The sequence below is a fragment of the Siniperca chuatsi genome, linkage group LG2, assembly GCF_020085105.1.
Source record: "Siniperca chuatsi isolate FFG_IHB_CAS linkage group LG2, ASM2008510v1, whole genome shotgun sequence".
NCBI classification, from domain to species: Eukaryota; Metazoa; Chordata; class Actinopteri; order Centrarchiformes; family Sinipercidae; genus Siniperca; species Siniperca chuatsi.
In genome coordinates, this window is record NC_058043.1 from 15,894,667 (window position 1) to 15,916,465 (window position 21,799).

The 21,799-nt window shown below is 39.3% G+C and overlaps 1 protein-coding gene across 4 annotated transcripts in view; it reads right to left on the reverse strand.

Annotated features, from left to right (window-relative positions):
- Positions 1 to 18,771, reverse strand: part of LOC122862672 (SLIT-ROBO Rho GTPase-activating protein 3-like) — a 41,194-nt gene extending 22,423 nt beyond the window's left edge. For 2 of the 4 annotated variants that reach the window (XR_006374831.1, XM_044168240.1), the window contains exons 1-8: positions 18,253 to 18,771; positions 10,570 to 10,765; positions 5,942 to 6,104; positions 4,221 to 4,283; positions 1,241 to 1,432; positions 818 to 946; positions 470 to 691; positions 248 to 349 (exon numbers count right to left, since the gene is read on the reverse strand). Coding sequence is in view for 3 of the 4 variants with exons in the window: in XM_044168240.1 (XP_044024175.1) it covers positions 248 to 349; positions 470 to 691; positions 818 to 946; positions 1,241 to 1,432; positions 4,221 to 4,283; positions 5,942 to 6,104; positions 10,570 to 10,765; positions 18,253 to 18,319 (1,134 nt within the window). In the remaining variant the exon portion in view is untranslated. The remainder of the gene's footprint in view (positions 1 to 247; positions 350 to 469; positions 692 to 817; positions 947 to 1,240; positions 1,433 to 4,220; positions 4,284 to 5,941; positions 6,105 to 10,569; positions 10,766 to 18,252) is intronic. The other 2 variants (XM_044168229.1, XM_044168237.1) reach the window with 2 other exon arrangements.
- Positions 18,772 to 21,799: the final 3,028 nt, after the last annotated feature.

A 21,799-nucleotide genomic window follows, 5' to 3' on the forward strand; every position in this document is an offset into this window, starting at 1 on the left:
TGCATTGGTCATTGCTGGTCCCCCGTGTGAAAGTCCTGTGACTTACCAGTTGAGCTATCCATATACACACATATACACACACACATATATATACACACATTATATATATGACTCAGTATATGTCTTCTTCTGAGTCAGCAGAAAAGAACATTGCTGTGTATAGCACACTTGCAGTGAGCTTGCTTCATTTTAAAATGAAACTCTGACACTGGCTACCTTCAACCCTCTGAGACTTGTGCACTCTCACCTCTTCATTTTCTATCTTCAGCGTGGCCAGGCGAGACTGCAGCTGGTGGTGGCGCATCAAGAGCTCTGTCTGGACAGGCTGCTGTGCACTCACCTGACACACCTGGGATTAAGAAAGAAAAGGAACTTTACCGGGAGGATTTCATATAGAGAACAGCAAACATGATGAATCAATGTACCTACAAACAAACCATTGCTACACCCCTATTCTCTAGTGACTCACCTCATCCCCCATGTGTGGCTGATAGTCAAAGCGTGCTGGAGGACAGAAAATCTGGCTGTGTGTGTCCATAAACTTCAATTTGTCTCCTCTGATGTCCATGGCATCTACTGCTCCCTCCAACAAGTCCAGACCTTCATGGCGAGAAGTCTCCAGACTATATTCTGCAGACAGGTAGGTTCTCAAGGTGCGTGCCAGGCTTGCATGGTAACCTAAGTCGCAACACTGGGGACAAGAAATAAAACATATAGTAATCATGAACCAATAAAAGGCCAAGAACGTACAAAAGAAGCACAGAGACTATAAAATAGCTAAACATTTGCATTTTTGGCTCTGACAGTAATTACTTACATCTATCATGTCTGAGACATCATGGATGTAGTATTTGGCCACCAGGGCATTGGTAGCTGCCAGATTGAGGAGATAGTCATTCCGGGCCTTTGTGCATTTCAGCTTGTTTTCAGAGTACTTGGCTTGTCTCTAGGGAGAAAGAAGAAGAGAGAGTCCCATCAATGCAGGATGTAAAATGGATTCCTAATGTACTCAAAGAATGCATTACTACATCAATCTGATTTTATCTTACATTATCTGTCAATATACGTAATACTTCTAGCTTTAACTACATTTTCCAATTTAATTTGTGCAAATAACAACTGGTGAAATTCAAGTTCATTACAAATGCATTTGCAGATTATTTGTACTTGAGTGTAGCTACACTGCCTATAATGCACAACACATATAATATCACTTATAAACCAGTCAACTGAAACAGACCTTCTCCTTCATTTTCTCCATCTTCTTGACAGAGCTCCGTCGCTGTGGACGTTCATCATGACCATACCGCAGAAGACTGGAACTAATGTCGTTGGCCTTGCCAATGTGCTTCTCTTCCTGCTTCTCTGCCTCCTTCAGCTTGCTCTCAGCACTGAGACTCTCAGTGTGGTACATGTGGTACGTCTTCATCACCTGTAACAACATACATCTTATGTCAAACTCTACTCAGTGCCAAGGGCATCACAGTCAAACTAGTAAGTGCTTGTTAAAAGGGATGCGACTTTGAGGAGGAAAAGAAGGTGTGTGCAGAATCATATGCTAAAAAGTTACATTAATATCTGTCACATTTAACTTTAACTTAAGTGTGATGTCAAACCAAAACTCTATCGCTTACATTTACATAGGCATATTACATATTATTAAACAAAATTTGCAAGTTATCAATTTTAAAACCACATAATCATGATATGGTTAACTAAAAGACTATAAATGTTTCACAGCCCTAAGCGTATATTACATATGAACTCATGTAAGCCTAGTATATATTTATTTTCATTACACTCGTAAACATTAGGAAGTGTAGCTTACTCATCCTGCTCATGGGAGCGTCACATTTTGATTTCACATTTCCTAATTGAGCTAGAGGAGTAGCACATCTGTCTGATGCGTCTACATTTTTGTGTTTGTTTGTCTTCACCACAGCATTATTGTAGGTTACAAAAAGATCCTTCCAAGTGCTGTATGTTTTACTAGAAACCAAGGTTCATCTCTGCTCCAAACACACTGCCACCATTTAGTTTGCTTTAGAGGAATTTGAACAGGAATGATTTTATGTTTCGTGATGCTATTAAAGAGATCACATGTAAATGTTTAACTAGTAACCCCGAATCAACTGTGCAATTAAACAACATCTGCTCCTCCATCCCTCACTCTCAAGTTCTGGTTACCTAGCAACCCTGACTGAAGCGGACGTGCAAAGGACAGTGAGATCGATCAGCAGGGGAGGAAGAAGGTTACAAAGTGACAGAGAGCAACCTTCCCTGCTACCCACAAAACAAGAAACTACTTGATTTCCACAAAAAGACAGCGGCAGATCAATAGCAGAGACCAGCAGGCTGACAAAGACGAATCCATACTTAATTTTACATTTAACTCATAACTAATAATATAAACAAAGTATATAAGTTTAAATTAAGCTATATACATTTGCTAGGAATACTGCAATTCCTTATGCTGTGTGTAGGAGGTGCAGACAGGCATTTAATAATGCATGAATAAGAGAGAGGAAAAATCAATATCAGTGAAGCACTAAAGTGCTGTATAATGTTACATGTGAGAATATTTCTCATGTGGTTCATATTATACGGGTATGTCTGCTTCAGATCTATTTGTGATTCGCTGTACAGTCTCTCGTCCCAAACATCCTTTTAAAATGAGTGTGAGTGGTCATCAATAATCATTAAAATTGCACTGCATTTAAACAGTTTTCTATAATATTGTGTTTTGTTCCTATCTTATCTCTTTTATAAGCTATTTATGTAAACAAACACAAACCATCATAGATCATAGCAGCACTGAGCAGCTTTCCGTTCGCCTTCACTCCCTGTTCTTTTCTAAAGGAAATTAAATCAGAATTTAAAATATATTTCACTTTAAACCATTATAGAGACGGCTTAAATTTGGTGAAATTATAGTTTGGGGTCACAATCAATTTTACATCACCATGATAAATGTGTCTTAAGAAAAAGACCTAACCTCACCCAAAGTTTGTTAATTATCTCTGATTGATCACTTAGTATTTACCCAATAACATTCCGGACATAATGCAGATGATTAAGTGTGGAGCAAGTAGCCAAAGGTGGAGTTTCACACATCAGTAAAAATGAAATAAAATAATTAATTAAGCAGAATGGAATTGTAAAGGGTATCTTAAAATAAGTGTGTTTGAGGCATGTATGGTCTTTTTTACCTGGTAGGGAATTCAGTACTATACAATGTGAGACCAGAGCTAGTTAGAATTACATTATGATTAATCAATTTTGCAATTACAATATATTTGAAAATGAAAACAACTGCAAAACCATTAGAATATCTAGGTGTGACTCGCACTCACTTGTGATGGAAAATTTGTAAGACCTATAAAACTTAATTTTAAGACTTCCTATGCTCTATCAAACTGCAGCTACAGTCATTTAAGTCTTGAATTCTGGATATGATGTAGGATATTTAATTTCACAATTTACAAATTAGTGTGTTAACTTGCTGCATGTTTTGAATCATATTAACTGATTTTTTTATTACAGATTAGCAGTTGAGCAATAAGTGAGCAATAAGACCCAGAAGGAAGCACTCTGGTGTGTCCCACATACAGAAGATCATATCAGTGCATCCGTTCATTTTCATCAGCCAAATGAAGAGGCATCAGTACTGAACACAGCAGTTGTCACCACCACACAGACCATTTCTGTGTGTTTAATGTCATGTGTGCACATCTGTTTCCACATGGGGTGTCTGAATGTTCTGTATGTACAGTACAATGGATAACAATAGACAGAGTGACAACTGTTACCAGGGCACAAACAGATGTGTTTGATGACATGTAACATTAGCTGAAGATATTACAGCAGCTCATGTTTGCTATGAGCACAGTGCACCTCTGCAGCACAGACTGCTGAGTCCGCTTGAAGTACAGCCAGGGGCAAGAATGCTCTCCCCTTCAACTGATGTAGAAATTCACAGCGGGAGGAAGAATGCTAATTTTCTCCTCTTACGACCTCAGGAGAAGGAAGAAATGACCTGTTAGATGCTGCACTGCTGATAAGGCATATCTGCTGTGTGCAGTGTCAGGCCAGCTGCTTCACAGGTTACAGGTTCAGGTCTGAAAAAAGCTTGGGCTCAGGATTGACAAGCCACAGGCAGCTAACATAGGGCAAAGGCTGGTATAGACAAAGGAAGGGGCGATGATATTTGTTTAACTCACTGTGTAGAGCTCATTGGTGACTTTCACCAACTCCTCATGCATCTGCACCCCGATGTCTTTACTCTGTAAAAGAGACAAAAAGGTAACAGTTTCATAGGCGACAATAATGACACATTTAAAAAGGACAAATGATGGCAGGTATTCAAACATCTAAGATTAAGAACTGGGTTATTTAATAGAATTGCCTTTCCACAAATGAAAAACTTGAAGGCTGTGTGCCAGTTATATGAGGGATGTCAGCAGGCATTGAAACGCTGTCATTACTCTGCACCAGAAAAGATCTAATACAATGCCCAAAGTGCACATGCAGACAAAAATAGAACAGTGCAGAACTGCAGAACATTTCCCAAGGAGTTGTGTCACAGTTTTAGCTCAGTTACAGGGGCTAAGAGCCTATGATGAATTGGACATATCCCATGACAGGGCTTATAGCCCAAGAGGAGGAATCGGGACAGTGGAGAGTGACTCTGGGAATCCTGTTGAGATATGGAGCGATAGCCCAATCAATCCTGTTTTTTTGCCACCTCTCAGGGACCAAATGTCAAAACAGCAACCTTGTGTTTCACAAGAACTAAATTACAGCACATTCAGTACATTTAAACTTTCACTCAACAAACACCAGAGTTGATTCATTCCCTTCCCCACATGTGTAATTCATTAGCAGTGAGACTGCACTGCAGCTGAACCAGGATGCTACAGTATAACAGGATTATTGTTTTGGAGAACTTTGTCATAATTTGAGCTAACTTATTGCAGAGGGAGAAAGATTTCTGCAGGCAGTTGTTATTCCTCCTCTCTGTGCTGGCCGCAAGCCATCCTATTCTCATCAAGGATCCCATCCTGACAGTGCAGAGCCCCCTAGAGGGCATAAATTACTCCTATTACTCCTGCCGCTGTCAAACGATACTGATCTAAGATCCCCAAGGGAGACTGTTCATCACAGCCCCTGACCCACAGGCCCTCTGCTACTCTCACACGTACCATACATTAAGCATATGCCTTATGGGATATGAGAGCACAACCAAGAACAAGAGTGTTGCACAAATCTACTCTATGATGTTAAAATTTTGAATAAAAGAAATATGTTACTTCTAATTCTCTCCACAAGTTACTGAATGAATCCTAGTTAATGTGAGTTTGTTGTGAAATGAAATGAGTAGAAGTATGGGCAGCAAGAGTGATGAGCTGTAAAGAGCATCAAAAAAGGTTAGTGATCTAAATAGGGAGCAAACTGAGCATGATATTGAGAATGACAATACACATGATGAATGTGGGAGGTTAAAAAGAGTAACGAAATCTATTTGGTATTCTCATAATAGCCAGGGTCTACTGGAAGGCTAAAGTGGTGCAATTCTATGTAGGTAAAAGTGGTTAGGGTTAGGTAGGCAAACCCTCAGTGATGTGTGGGAATAGTCTACTGTGCATCAACCTAATGGCCATTATTTGAAACTTGCCTATAAAGTAGCAGGGAGAACCTTGCATGCAAAGAATGTATTGTAATTGAAATCCTGAGAAGGAAGATGCTGTATGAGAACCATACCGCATGAAATATACTGTATGTCCTGACACATTTAAACATATTTTTACATATTTTTGTTGGTGTGGCGTCAAGTTCCCAGCTGTGGGCATCACTCATGCGATTCGAGCAGATAAGTTATGTGACTGTGTGCGTAGTAACGGTCAGGGTTGCATGCCCTCATCCACTTAATTCCGATTCTGACCTTTTTGAAAAGTCTGATGACATCCTCGCCCACGTGTGCTAGACGGACAATGACGTTGTTGTTGTATATGTCGCTGAGAGTGGCGTGGTCTCTGCTCTCCCGTCTGGTCTGGTCCAGGACCAAATACCAGCAGTTCACAGTGGACAGGAGATTGTGGTCCTTTCTGAAAAAGCCAAGGAAAGACTTCACAAAGATGAAAACATTGCTCCATTTCTATAAAGCTGCCCGACGTAATACCACTGTAGCATTCAGACCACACAGTATATCGCCCATAAGTAAGAAAAACTGAGTTACTGTCTCCAACAAACTAAACAAAATCCTAAACACACCAGCTGTTGCGTGACAAGTTCAACTCTTATCAAAATTCTTGGTAATCAGGCGTTGATAGGTATCATGGTTGTGTACATCAAACAGGATAAAGACTCTTAGATTCGATCAGTTGGTACCAGCTCTGGGGCTTTACATATCAGAGATCAAAGGGTCACTGCACATATGGTGAGGAATCAGCAAAACAGAAGGCAGCTGTACACACACACACACAGACACTAACACAAGCATAGAAGGCATGCTGACTACACTTGCTTCCTTGCTCGGGGGAGCACGTGAGTTCTATTATCCTCACACCAAAGAGTTTGTTTGTCTTTATTTCTTGTCTTTAGAGACCATTTGACCTCCAACAATTGCGAATTCAATATAGAAATGCTGTATCATATTACTTTTTCATACTTTTTACACACAGCTTAAAACCTGTGTGTAAAAACACCTTTTACTGTTGGCTGATAGCTGACCCTATGCTGGGATCCAATCCAAAACCAACTTTATTTTTCCTTTAATGGCTGGTGAGAGGAGAAGAGTGAAGGTAAAATGAATGATTTTAACACTTCGCATGTCTTTGTTGATGCGGAAGAGGACATTCAAAAGGCAGTTATCACCCTGATAGCCATCTCTGCTGATTTGCACCCACAGAATATTTTATCATATCACATGGCAGTCAGTAGCTATGGAAAGAGTAATGAACTGTTTTAGTTTGTAGAGCAAACCTGCCACAATTATCTCTTTAATTGAGTACATGATTTTCTAAAAAACTAACACTCTTACATGTCATACGGAATATCATTATGTTCCTTGTGACTTGTAAATATAACTTTTGACAGAAGAACAATGCACACACTGAGCGTAGCTGCCAGAATACAGCAGAGCTCCACCAGCATCTGATCATAAACCATAGGGAGCAAGCTCAAGAAAAGTGTACTTGAGAAAAGATGAGTGATAAAGTGATGCAATGATTATGATGTGGCCTATTGATTTTTATGACAGGATAGTGGGTTTGCTATTACCTACATCAGAACCTCACTAGCTATTAGCAATCAGCCACACTGAAAGCTGCCTTTTCAGAGAGTTCAGTCCAGCACTATCAAGCTGCAGGCAGTGATACTGGTTGCCAGAAATGTTCATTCAGAAATAATAACAATATAATATGAATCACACAGCGAAGGTAGGGTTGCAGAAGATACAGCAATGGACATGACCAATGGATCCTTGAATGAGTAATAATCATTTTATGAATTTATTCTTTCTTGTTCCTACCAACTATACATTTATACTCATACAGCAAATGATAAACAATCTAATTGAAGAACCTGGTCTATACAGTACAAACATTACAGAAGCACTGAGTGGTATCACAGAGTTCTGCTTTTCGCATGACTGATCATAATACTTCTCACAACTGAATTTAAGGAATCTTTTGTTGCTCCAAAAAAGGTTTATTTTGCACATTTCTATCAGACATCTTTCACTTGATCCAAGTAATTGTACATTACATTATTTGCTATTTTCAGGTGTGAAGAACCTCAAGATTATATGTCCTTATACCATTGACAATAAGACTACTCTTAAAAACTAGATGCCACGGTATCAAATGTTGTCTAAAACAATGTCTAATAAATTACTCCAAAGTATTTGTTGGACTCTCTGAAAATCATCTGATGAAAAACTGATCCACAGTAGCATCTTACACTGTAGCTCGAGTCAGAAATACAGCAGTTATTTTTGACTCTAATCTCAGTTTTGAAGATCATGTTGAAAGAGCAGTCCTGACTAGTTTTCTGTCAACTGCTTCAAACTGCATTTGTTATTCTTGGAGATTTATTCATGCTTTCCTTTTCTGTTTGAAGTGAATTATTACTGTTTTCCTGTCTTGGCGAAGCTCACTCTAATCTTCGGCTAATGCTAGCTTCCGTGCTATAACAAAGAAGAGGGGCACTATTCTAGCTCCCTCCGTGCATTCAAAACAATACTGAAATTTAATCAGAAACTGCCTTTAATACCAAAATCTGTTGAGTTGCACAATTGTTTTAACTACAAGTTTCTTTGATAGGTTTCAGAAGTTCAAACCACATTCAGTCAGTCCTTTTATATATACATCATCTGTCTTTGTTCCAAATCTGAATGCCACATTTGTAATTTTATATTCTTGGAAATTACTGTTGGCTTCTTAGTTGGCTTCTTATGCTTATTGTTGACTCTGTAGTTTAGTTTATGACTCTATTCCTCTGTCTGGATGAATGATGCTGAAAAAGTAGCACAAACTTACACAGTACAACAGAACAGCAATGAAAAGTTCTGTGTCGAGTCAACGGCGAGTTAAAAGAGTTGCACTTGTGATGCTAAAGGTAATCCAGAGTGCTGGGCATCAGCATCTTCTTTCTGCTTTTCCTTTCATCCCTTAACACTTTGATAAAAAAACATGAACAAGCTATCTCTATAGGCCCTCCTTTCAAGCAGAGCAGGTGTTTGATCCTGTACATGGGATGCACAGAACCTGACTGTAAATCTTTGGCTGTTGGCTGCTCTTGAATAAGGATGAGACTGTAGTACTCAGGACACAAAGGAGTTGATACAGAACAGTTCATGGAAGATGACAGAAGGAGGTTTTCTACCTGACAGCCTACAAAAGTACAACAATACCTGTTTCACGACAAGGTCACTGCATCATAAAGCAGAATGCACCAGCCAGCTGAACTGACAATACAAACACATACTGCATCTATTACCTATTGTAAAACATGTTGGATATAAATTGTCTTTCCAAAAAAGGTATGCTGAGTCATGTTCTCTTATAAATCACATTTTCGCTGCAGCCACTCTATTACAGAAGGTTTTGAAAATGTTCCTTGACAATCTCCTGCCAGCCCCTTTATTAGATCTGACACCAGAAATGAAAATCTGAAAGGATCCCAGATAAGACAGAAGGTCACTGCTCACTGGTTTTGCTGTTTAAAAAAAACAACGGAAAATTAAACGAGAGAGAGAGAGAGTGCAGAGCCAGCTCTGAAACTCCAGAAGAGAAGACTGCGTGGGATTATTAATGATAGAGATTTAGTCGGCCTATTGTAGTCTGTGAGTATGAATCTACCCTTTGACAGAGAGCTATAATGATGACCATTTGATGTGACAGGGGAGAATCTGGGACAGCAGGGTGTACAGAGAAGTCATGCAATGGGAGTCTCTTGGAGCGTTGCCTCAAAGGGAGACCCCTGCATTTATCAACATCCCAGTGATGGGAGCTCTCTGCCATGATTGCGCTTTACATCCAATTGGCCGGAGAGACTGAAAGAGAGACGGAAAGACCTCTCCTGAATAAACCAGCATGTTTTCCACGCATGACTGACACAGCCAGGTCACATGAAAGGGTGTGCAACCACCTACATATCAATGATACCATCCATACTGTAGTGTTTTATAAGTCAAGTTTGATTTCCTTCTATAACACAACACTGGGTATTAGAAAAGAGTATATTTTAAATTTGACAAATTAGTCTTAACTCAACGTCCACTTATTAGCTTGTTTAGGAGCTTTCAAAGTTATTTGGTAGCCTTAATTGGTCTATTTCCACGGTGAAGAGAAAACTTTTACGATTTTATAATTGGACATACTCCAATTTATTCATATTATTTTTGATCATTCATTTCCTCTTATTTCTGGCCACTGATTCAAATCAACCACATGGACATGGGCAGCATATACAGTTAGAAAATGATCTAAAAGAGTCACAGCGAGCTGCAGACTGGTCAGAGCATCTGAGCAGCAATTCCTCCACATGCTGCAGGGTGTGTTCGTTTCATGACCACAGATCTCCCTTACACAAACATTTACAACAATTTAAGTCAATCTGAGTAAAAAAAAAAAGCCCATTTTGTTTCTTTCTTCAGAGTGTCTCTAATTTATTGTCCATTGAGAAAATATGAGTATTTGGGTAGCAGTCTAGCATGAAGTTGTTTGAGAATGGAAATTAAATGACAGCCACATAGAAAAGCCAGGGTGGTGTGGGAGGGGGGATAAAGAATCTGACCTAGTTGGGAGAAACACAGCAGCCTGAGGCCACAAGCTTTCTTGGCCCTGGCTTCATTTCAGGTCATTTCTTTTGCTTTTATCCCTCTTCTCCTTTTTGTTGCTTATCCCTCCTCTATCTTTCTCTTTCTCTTTTTCCATCTCTCTGTGCTGTGCCAGTGATCAGTCTGAACTATGTAACAGTTATTATTATTATTATTATTATTATATATCAGTCAAACACAGTTGATACAGACGTTCCAGTACTTTGCAGACAGACAGCAGTGAGACTCACTTGAAGTGCTGGTGCTCTCTGGAGGTGCGAATCTTGGCAGAGTAGCGCTCGGCCAGTTTGTCCAGGCCTCTGGAGTACTCAAGCTGGAGCTCGGCCTTTCGACGAAAGAACTCCTGCAGGTCCTGCAGCAGCTGCAGCCGGGACTCAGACTGCTGCTCCAGACAACGGAACTGCTCCACCAGCTGGTTACGGATTTCTGCATATCAAAAAGGGAGACCACCTTCAGAATAAATAGAGTCTCTCTAGGGGAGTGGGCGTACATGCTGTGCCTCACTTCTGCCTGCCAAACAGTGCTGCAGGTCAGCATTTAATCCACAATCCTTCATTAGTGGATTGAACACAGCACATAATGTAGTAAATACTAACATGTGAGGATACAGTCAGGCACAAGCACTAATAAAACAACAAAGTCATCATAATTGGATAAAACTGGATGTCAAAGTGCATTTGTCTGCTGTGTGTGTGCATGTGTGTGTAATGGGAGGGAGGGAGCGCGGGGGTGTCTAAATGCTGGGGTAGCACACGTGCATATGAGATGCATGCCTGATGATTGCAGCAGACAGCACGGAAAATATAAAATAGGTCAGCTTCTCAAAATGCACTGAGCTGAGAGAGCCTTTAGAGAAGTTTGTCTTGACAAAACAAATTGCAGGCATTCTTTTGATTATAAGATTGCTGCGGTTTTCTACTTATGAGGTTTGGAAACTCACTGCTCCTATTCATAGTCTGAGAATGGGGGGAAAATTATGTTTTGGTCTAAAGGCTGACAATGTGGTTGATATGGTATTTACAAATAGTTTGATAGTTTTCAAAATTAAATGCTTTATATTGTAATGAATTAAATGTCCCTGCTGTGGCTTGTTTGTTGAGTATAGTTCATTCATTGAGGTTTTTCAAAATGACCAGGAATACACATCTACAGACTCCCTGCTGGGCAGCTTGTATTGGTAGTTGGCTGTTCCTAAACACCTCTGGGATTTCAGGTGATAAAGACATCCACTGGAGTAAAAACATCACGTTTATGGTATTACATTAACACTGAAAAGGGATACAAATAACATTGTATTTCATCCATATACTGTTTATTGCAAGGCTGTCATAAATCCTGTGACTAAGTGGCTGCTGAATGTGTGGCTGCAGACGAACCATAAAGCATATCAGAGCCTAGGGCTGAGTGATATGGTTGACATCACTATCAGGATATTGATATTGAAGGATATGTTCCAAAATATCTATCATATACTTTATATCACAATGTTGCAAATGTACATAAAAATCTGAAATAAAATAATCAAACTGAAAGCAATAAACGGATCCATTATTATTCACAACATAAGACCAAAGTCTTCATTTGTCTAAAACAAAAACTTCAATAATTAATTTTGTTACTTTGTTACTTAAATTATCAATTTGGACAACAGAGATTTGTAGAGCCATAACACCATAAGATCATGTCATTTTGCTGAAAGTCAAGCATTTTAAATTACTGCTCAGCCTTATCAAAAACCCCAACATTATGACAGACCTCACAGAGAGCAACTGAAGTTAGTGCAGATGCACCATGCTAAACTAACCTAATGATGAAGTCACATCTGTGGATTATTCTCTCTCTCTCTCTCTCTCTCTCTCTCTCTCTCTCTCTCTCTCTCTCTCTCTCTCTCTCTCTCTCTCTCTCTCTCTCTCTCTCTCTCTCTCTCTCTCTCTCTCTCTCTCTCTCTCTCTCTCTCTCTCTCTCTCTCACAGTGAATAAACAAAGCTTCTCTCTTTCACTCTCTTCAAGACAATAAGAAGCAGTTGAGCAACATTGCGATGACTGAAGATTCCATTATGACCGAGTGTTTCAACCATGCACATGATTGCTGTGCATTGAAATTTCTCAATGGAAAAGATGGTCCAGCAGAAGAAAAGCCCCTTTGTTCACATCTAAATGCTGTTTCTGTATCTAGAATAAAGGATTTCATAAAATGACTCCCCCATCTTCTGTGAGTGTGTGAGTGAAAATGTGAATGAAAGAGTATGAACGAGAAAGACAGAGTAAATATGCAGTCCCTTGCTGTTTGGAATTGTACCCCTCATGGTCCCCATAGCTGCCCAGTTGCCTGGTTACATGCCTCTGGAGGCATCTCACTTAGAGCAAGCCAGTTCCCTGTTCTGACAGTCGCAGCAGTCAGTCTGTTTAGCATAATGGCCAAGGACAAGGGCAACTTTCTCTGCTTTGAAATACTCAATAAACAGCCTGTGCTGATGAATGAGGCAGCAATCAAGTTCAAAATAGAAAGAAATGTCACTGTGATGTACTCCTGTGCTAAAACAGACCACTAAGCAGCACAATTTGTTGGCCTGTTTGACTTTAATCATTTTAAATCATAAAATCAGTGACTGTATAAAAGAAGGAGCAGACAATGAGCAACTCTAAATTGATTTAACTGCTTCATTTTATCAGTGAGACAAATACACTCATGATATTTGCATTCGCTCTCCTGTGAGCATGTTATTTTTAGAACTTAAACTGTTACTAGGGACTGTGCAATACTGCACTACATTCAATGAATGATTCAAGCCTTTGCAGAGTAATGCATAATTACAAGGAACCTGAGTTCAAGTGAATAATATACCAAGAAGTAAGCCTCAAAAGCTAAATGCAGTCTCTTCTTTTTATTGATGACACAATAGTACAGATGTTCTTTAATGAAATGCAGAGTCATATGCTAAACCAGGTTCTCTGCCTTTGAACAGTGTGTAGCCAAAATGAATAAAATGTTCCACACCTAAAGGCTTGTGGAAATTTCATTAATAGGACTTTACCCATTTGTAATGTTTATTTTTCTCCTAACCCATATGGTTAACATCCTGGTATGTTCTGGTGACTTTAACAAGCATTTTGAGCATAAATGAATTGCTTCCAGAGACTTGAGGGTGAAATTGAAGCAGAGTAAAATTAAGAAAATAACTTCTCCAGCTGATTAAGTCACCAATCTGGTTGTGATTGAGCAGTGGGATATTGATGCATAACAGCATGATACAGATCATGTTGTAAAGAATGATCTGTAAAAAATTTTAAATGCATAAAACCAAAATCAAGCCACCCAAATGCAGAATCATTTAGTCATGTGTGATTATTGTCTGAAGGTTCATGCCTTAGAAAAGGAAAGTACTGGCCTGAGCTCAGCTGTTATGAGGCCTTGACCCCCTCTTTTACAGTTCAAACAAAGCATGTCTGTAGCGGCTACATGCCTGGATCTCTTACAGATAATGTAATGAAATGGGGGGAAACTATTGGTCACTGTTGCCTTGCGGGATTGCCTGTTAGGCTCCTGTACTGTTGCAACAGAGAGCACAAAATATTGCGTAGTGAGTAGTCTTTGTCACAGTGGCCTGCTCAAATTAGCCTAGCACTGCTATTGCAATGGCCAGTAGCAGTCTCCGGGGCTGTGTCTGTAGTTAGCCATGCGTGGCTAGTCACATGTGGCCTAACCCAGACTGACAAGTTGACATAATTTGGTACAAATCAAGGCTGTGTTCTGTGAACACTTGTCTTCTGAATGCAGTAATGGCTATGGTATGCCTTTACAGTCTATTTGCTTGAGTTCACATTTCTTCCTCTCGCTCTCTCTCCATACAAATACCTCTAACAAGGAAAGGCATCGCTATTTGTGCAACCACCAGGAAAATCCAGGATGCAGTGGGCAGAATTCCACGCAGTTTTCTCTTAAAATCTTATATAGCTCAACTGTGGGTATGTTTCTGTCTGTCTGACAGTTACCTGGAAACAAAGATATTGTTTCACTGTCGTAACACAACCCTGGCATTTCAAGACAGTATCAGTCTAAGCATTCTTTCTTTATGATGAATACACACGGAGGGGTGTGTCTACATGCTGCTTATGGAATGCAACTCTGCAGTGAATATGGTGGCAGTATTAGTACCCATAGTGAGATGCTACTTTGTGACGGATTGTCACCAAGCCAGTAAAAGCAAATTAAATCTCTACAACAAAAATATTACAAATGTTACAAACATCACAGGCTTTTCTATTTCAATTATTTTTTAAATGTTTTAAGGACAGATATCTGTGTAAAGTCAATGTTGTACAAATTCCATGTTGTCATATGTTCCCTTAAAAACAGCAAATCTTACAATAAACGGTTTACAATATACCCAGTTAGAGCAATGTGTGCATAAGACTAAAACAGCTAGGCTCCAAACAGATCAAAAGGCATTAAAGATAATGTGGCCTACTGCAAGAAGTAAAGTATGATGCATGATGAAGACTTTATCCTCATTTCCTCGTGTTTTGCTTTCAGGATCAGCAGGAAGCTTAGAGATACCTCAGGCTGGTCAACTACACTCTTTAGAAGGAAAACTATTAGTTTAACTCAAACACTGTAAAAACAAACCTACAATAAGTAGCCTACTATTCTGGAAGACAAATCATGTTTTGGTCACAAACAAAAAAAATATGATTTTAGCTGCCGATAGTGACTAAATGATGACTTGATGTTATAATACAAAGCAGTATCTCCTGTCCATGAGTGACTTTTAGTCATCAATGAATCAGAGATGGGATGTGACAATAGTTACAAATACAGGTCCAGACCTGTAAAGCTTTGAGATCAAAATACACCCCAGCACACCAACAATCATTGTTCAAACGTGACTCGAGATCTGTTTACCGAAATGTTGAAAAATTCCACAAAGTGTATTAGGTTTGTGCCTGATTGAACTGCTGTACAGTCAGCAACTCAGCATTATTGGAGGCCAGTGTCAGTGTCAGAGTAAAGCCCCCACAGCTCCAAACTGATCTAAGCCCAGTTTGCAAATGAGCTTAAGATGTCAGCTTAAAAGCTTTTCCTGAAACTGAGACGAGAGATGGAGCTGTGATGGCTCTCTCACAGCCACAAAGCTGGTGTGGAGAACAGAGAGAGAGAGAGAGAGAGAGAGAGAGAGAGAGAGTGAGAGTGTGAAAGAGAAAGACAGTGAAGGAGTCAAACAAATGAACAGAGAGACAAAGAGTGATATGGAGAAAGTAAACCACACCTGTACAAAATGCTAATCATACTCTTCATTCAAACACATGCTGACAACTTTTGGTCATTTCTGCTTTGTGAAAGTACAACAGCAGTGAGATCTAAGTCTGTAAAAGGAAAATTTGACTTTGAGTCGATCAGCAGTATTCTCCCAGTATTCCTCTACTGCCTTATTTGCAAAAACAGTGTTGCTTTTTGCTGTATTATAATGACCTGTTCCTCTTGACTGAGGTGGGTGGCATGGGATTGGTCCATTTTGTGAGGAAGAAGAGTCAAATAACATATCAAACACCCCCCATGGGAACACGCACAAAGCCTGATGAAGAAAACCTGGGTTAACAAAGAAAGTTGATAACCACTGTCGTGATACCCATTATCTCTGATAGGGGTTTTAAGTTTTGTTGAGTCAGCTGAAGCAAAGAAAGCCTGACTATGTCAAACTCGTTTCGTAGTACACCCACTGAGACACTAATGTCATTTAAAATAATGAAGAGCTATACAAACAGATACTGTGTTGTGTTTTGTTTTGTTTTATTTATTGTGTATTTGGGTGTAATTTGGCCTAGGGGATAAAGCTACCCTACCCTAATATCAAATTGATAAGAAAATCTTAATTTGATTATAGATACAGGTCAGGAATGTATTTTCAGTAGGGGGGGCTGGCCTGGATACATGCATGCGCATATTCCTGTTTAGAATAAACAACTGACAGCTGTCACACATTTTCCACAGTTAAATCTTAAACTTATGTAGGAATAATATTAAAGCAGGATAAACAATAAGATCCATATGATAGAGGATTTTAAACCAGCAACGAGCTCAGCTGCTGCTGACTCGGTCAAAACTGCAAAACTGAAAAGAAGAAGAAAATCTTAAAACATACAAGCTTACAGTGTTATATTCAAATTGCGCATCATGTTTCACATACTGTCGTCCATTCTGTCTGTCCTCAGAATTAGCACCTGTTAGAACTTGTTTTTAAAATTAAAAACGCTAAATCAAAGACTGATGTAAACAAGGTTTTCATATCAAAGATATGAAAAGATGAGGAAGATGAAATTGCAAAGAAACTTACATATAGATGAGAGGACTGAAACCACTCTCATACCTCTATGTTCAATATGAAGCTACAACCAGCAGCCAGTTAGCTTAGCTTAGCATATAGACTGGAAACAGGGGGAAACAGCTAGCCTGTCCAAAGGCAACAACATTGGCCTACCAGCGCCTCTATAACTAACTAATTAACAGATATATATCTTGTTTGTTTAGACTGTACAAAAAATTAAGTGTAAAAACAAGTTGTGGTTTTACAGGGGGGTTATGTGAGGTACTATTTCTTCTTGACTTCAGGAAGTCACTGCACCCAGCCAAGAAATAAGCTAATTGTTTTCCTCTGCTTTCAGTCTTAGCTAAGCTAACTGGCTGCTAACTGCAGCTTCATATTTAGCAAACATATTATAAGAGTAGAGTTGATCTTCTCATCTAACTTTTAAATACATGTAAAGCACTTTGAAATTGCCTTAAGAGTGTAAATTGTGCTATATAGATAACTTTGCCTTTAACTGTTGGCAAGAAAGCGAATAGGCATAAAATGTCAAACTATTGCTTTAAATGAACTGAGTTGGCCTGTTACTGAACCAATTAAATTCATTACAGACAATAAATACTATAGCCCATTAAACACTAGTATTAATACGTACAGCACTGAGTTATCCTGCTTTAAAATAAATGCTAACTTTTTCTAGTTAAAAAGCTCTGTCTGTGAGAAGGTGATGCACAGAAGTGGTAGAGTTAACACTGCTTGTCTCTGAAGAGGCTGAGAAGACAACCCACCTATATACATCCTGCACTGTCTGTTGCAGCACATTGCCAGTGTTCCTGACTCTCTTCCCTCTCTGGATGGTTTATCCAGTCACATATTTAGCAGCAGACAGTAAAATCCTTTCATGGTTCATAATTCATACAGACAGCATACATTATTTATGGACTTTCTGAACTGTTTGCTGTGTGATCTTCTCAAGCATTCCCTCTCCCTCCTGATACCACACATTGTGCTGGAGTGTCAAGAAAATACCAATTGCTCGCCATATTGTCTTTTTAAATGACATTGATTGCCACAATTACTTAATGTACATTTTAAACTCTTTTTTTTTTTTGGAAGAAGTTGTAAAATGTATGAGTCCTGTATGAGTAGGCTACCTGAGGTGCATGACCTCCAGTCTATTGGAAAGATTGTCCAAGGTGAATTGGTGCATTCCCTTGTTGGGTGTACAGTATTAGGACAGTCTCACAGAAATACCAGCCGCACTTTGAAACAAAACATCAAGCTTCAGCAGTTTATGGCCACACATGCAGGGCTAGGCATGTTACAGAGCACGCAGTCATCTTAAGTACAGAGAAACAGGTTCAGGCAAGTTACATCTTAATTATTGTATCACTGGATTCAAGTAATAGCCTTACCCCAAACGGTCACAGTGACGATGACATTTATGTATGAGACATTTTCCAAAAAGACACATGTTAAAAATAAATGACTACACATCTGTCCCACCCCTCAGCACTGCACACTGAAAGCCATATAAAGCTTGTGGTTAAGTTACGCAATAGTGGCTTCACACACAGAATAACAATACGATCAGGCCTGTACGTTACCAACCTTTCACTTGGGTCTCATATTCGGCAATAATCTCTTTGTCCTTCTTGACTTTTGCATGCGATGACATTTTGGTGAGAACGGATTGTGCAATCCTCGGGCAGGAATCAGCGTCTCGGTTGCCACAATGCAGCGTTTGCCCGTCTGCAGTCCTCTCCAAGATAGTTGAGCAACAATCAGATGCGAATCATCGCCCGCTTGACACAACTTCGGAGATTAAACGCACTTGAGGCTCTGCGAGGCTGCTGCGCTGCGTTCAAGGCGACGTCGACTTAAAAGTGCATACTGATCTTCGTCCCTGACCACTCCTCTTCACCAGTACTCTTCAGTGAATCGGCAAACAATTCACGTTTGAAGCACATTTCATAAGGCCTGAAGTGAGCTCTGAAAGGAACAGCTATGGCAGCCTCTGCTATAATAGCACTGAGCTCCTTCTGCACAATACTGTCCACTCTTCCTTTCTTCTCCCCGTCTCTCTCTCTCTCTCCGCAAGTTCAATGCTGCTGCAGAAAAGGCTGAATGGATGTGAAAGTCAATCTGAGACTCCTCCCCTAGCCCCCTCCCTTCTTCACCACTTTTCACCTCATGGATGATTTTAGATGTGTCTGATATGCAGACCTTTGCCAGTAACATGTATGTTGTAGTCCACAGCTGAAAGGATACATACATTCGAATTTAAATGTTTGGCTTATGTTATATATTTATAATATACATCCAGTTTTGTGACAGAGAACATAAGATTGTTAATAAAATACTGGCATCTTAATACAATAATGCAAATAAAAATCCATGCATTATTGTAGGCTATTTTTGAAGAAATCTATACTCATTTGTCGCTGGAAACCTCATAATTTGAAGTCTGTATGGCCACATGTCAAAATTAGGATAGTAATAATAATTATAATTATCCACATTATCATGATTGGGACCTAGAAGGACTTGAAGACTGCAGGAACAATACAGATTCAAAATGTGTTACAACTGACCACACAGTGTCAGGCATGCATCATACAACTAGGGCTGCACCTGACGATTATTTTCATTGATGATTAATCTGACGGTTATTTTCTCGATTAATCGATTATTCGTTTTGTCTATAAAATGGCCGAAAAGAGTGAAAAATGCTTGATAATTTCCCACAGCCCAAGGTGACGTCTTCAGACGTCTTGTTTTGTCTAAAACCCAAAGATATTCAGTTTACTATCACGTATGACAAAGAAAATAATCAAATCCCCACATTTAAGATGTTGGAATCAGCAAATGTTTGTCAGTGTTGCTTAAACAATGACTAAAACCATTAATTCATCATCAGAATAGTTGCGGATACATTTTCTGAACCACTAATGATCTGCTGGGCCAATGTAGAGCTGTAAGTTTGTCACAGTATCTCTGATACTACTGTGTAGCCTGCTAGCAAATCAAATGTAGATAACGACAACTAATTGACATCACAGAAACTTATTTCTGAGTAGAAGAAACCGAGATGTTACAAATGATCTGCGTCATGACTGAATCCATTATCCACCGCATAGTTGCAACATTTAACAAAAATGATTGAGCACCTCCCCAGAGAAAGTCAGCATGGCTCAGTGTGTTGCTCTGCCCTGCCCCTTCCCTCTCAGTGCTCTTCACTTTGGCACAGTCTACTGATAAATGCTGTCAAATGACTTCCTGTGACTTCTCATGTGCAACGGTGTGCCACGTCTTTGATCTTACAGCTACCCAACATGTGTCTTTGTGTCAAAGCAATGTAAACTGATGTGCAGGACAGAAATAATTGAGCACTTTCTTTTTGAGCCTTTGTGCCAAGAGTGCATCTTGAACTGTGTCAAGATATTCCGGTCTGCCTTTGTACCCAATTCTCAGGAAATATGTGGGCTACTGTCAGCCTGTTAAAGCTGGGAGAGAGCCCAGGAGAGATCTGCAGGAGAACCGTTCAGTTCTCACCACACAATCTCCACTTCCACTTCTAATTTCTTGAACAAATGTTACTCATCAATCCTTGGCCTCAGAGTGAGCCTGATAAAAATTTGGGTGAGTTTGAAAATAATGTGAAAAAGCTGTGTCTAACTGGGCCACGGAAACTGTAACACCATCCATTTATAGGCCTTTACAGGAGGAATGATCATCACATGGCCCACCTAATAAAGATCCCTCACTGTGTAAATGTAAGAAGAATGTAAGCAGTCTTTATGGTGGAATTATTCAGCCTAATGCCTAATGTTCACTATGTCATTTTATAATTTAAGCAGAGATGACTTTACACTGTTTTACTTTTTATTATTTAATCATTAACCAAAATATTATTAATGATTAATTAATGCTAATGTTTTGTATAACCTCATTTACACTGCAGCGTTATTATATTGAATAGAATCAGATTATACATCTGTCCTTAATTAACTGATAAACCAAGTGTATTTCAGAGTTTAAATAAAGTATAAATACAGTAAGTAAAATTATAAATAATAAATACAACATTATATTTGTTATAGATAATTCTTCATATTTGCAGTGTTTAAAAGTAGCCGATGGAGCTCAAGACTATGTGGTAGAGATTCAGGTTAAATTGTTGAGCACTAAAACTGTTTTATATTTAAAAATATAAAAAATACTCTGCTATGATTAATGTTTTGTTTAACATGGTTATCCCACATAAAAAGTATTTTTTTAAAAACAACTCTGAAAAGGGGCTGGAATCACATCTAGTCTTTCTCACTCAATGAGAAATTCTGGATATATAAAGGCCCGCCCACCACTGCTGCATGTTAGATTGACCAGTGCCAGTGAGAGCATGGATGTGGGTGAGAGACATACATCCATGGTGAGAGAGCATCAAATTGGCTAGAGTTAGAGGAAACATCAGAGATTCAGCCATACATGTTTGAGCCCGTGAGGAGTTTATTGGGCACCAAAATTGGGGACTAGCAGACGTATCAGAATGGTAAGTGTAGTTAGGATCTTTTATTTGTTTATGTTGTTTGTTAGCTTGTAACTGGCAGTGGCTGACATGACGTTAGTGGTTGTGAAACATACAATAATATCTGCTATGATGTTACAGTGTGTTCACATTGTTATCACATAATGTTAGTAGATAGGGAAAGGATGCTCCAGGGTCCCATCCAAAAACTGCACACTCTACCATGTTCGCTGTCAAAACTTTCACTATGCTAACTTAGTGCCAACACTTGCTCTGTATTGACAAGTCGCTCTGCTTGGAGGTTTCCTGTTTCTTTGCTGGTAGTTTTGCGATTGGCTTTCAGATTTGTGATTTGTATACCAAATCTAGCTTTTCTGGAGTGTTTGAATCTCAGATTTAAGGGAAGTGTACAGACATCTCCAACTTCAGTAGAGGAATGTGAAAACACCTCTCTAGTGACAAACTTTGCACAGATACAAGTCAAAAAACAAATTTTTGAGTGGAGGGGTACTTTGGTTTCCAGAGCACCACACCCACCTTTTATGAAACAGGCCGTTTAGGATCATTAACATAATAACACCATTATTCCTGAAACTTTGCCCCTATTGGCTGGCATTATCGCTGGTCCCT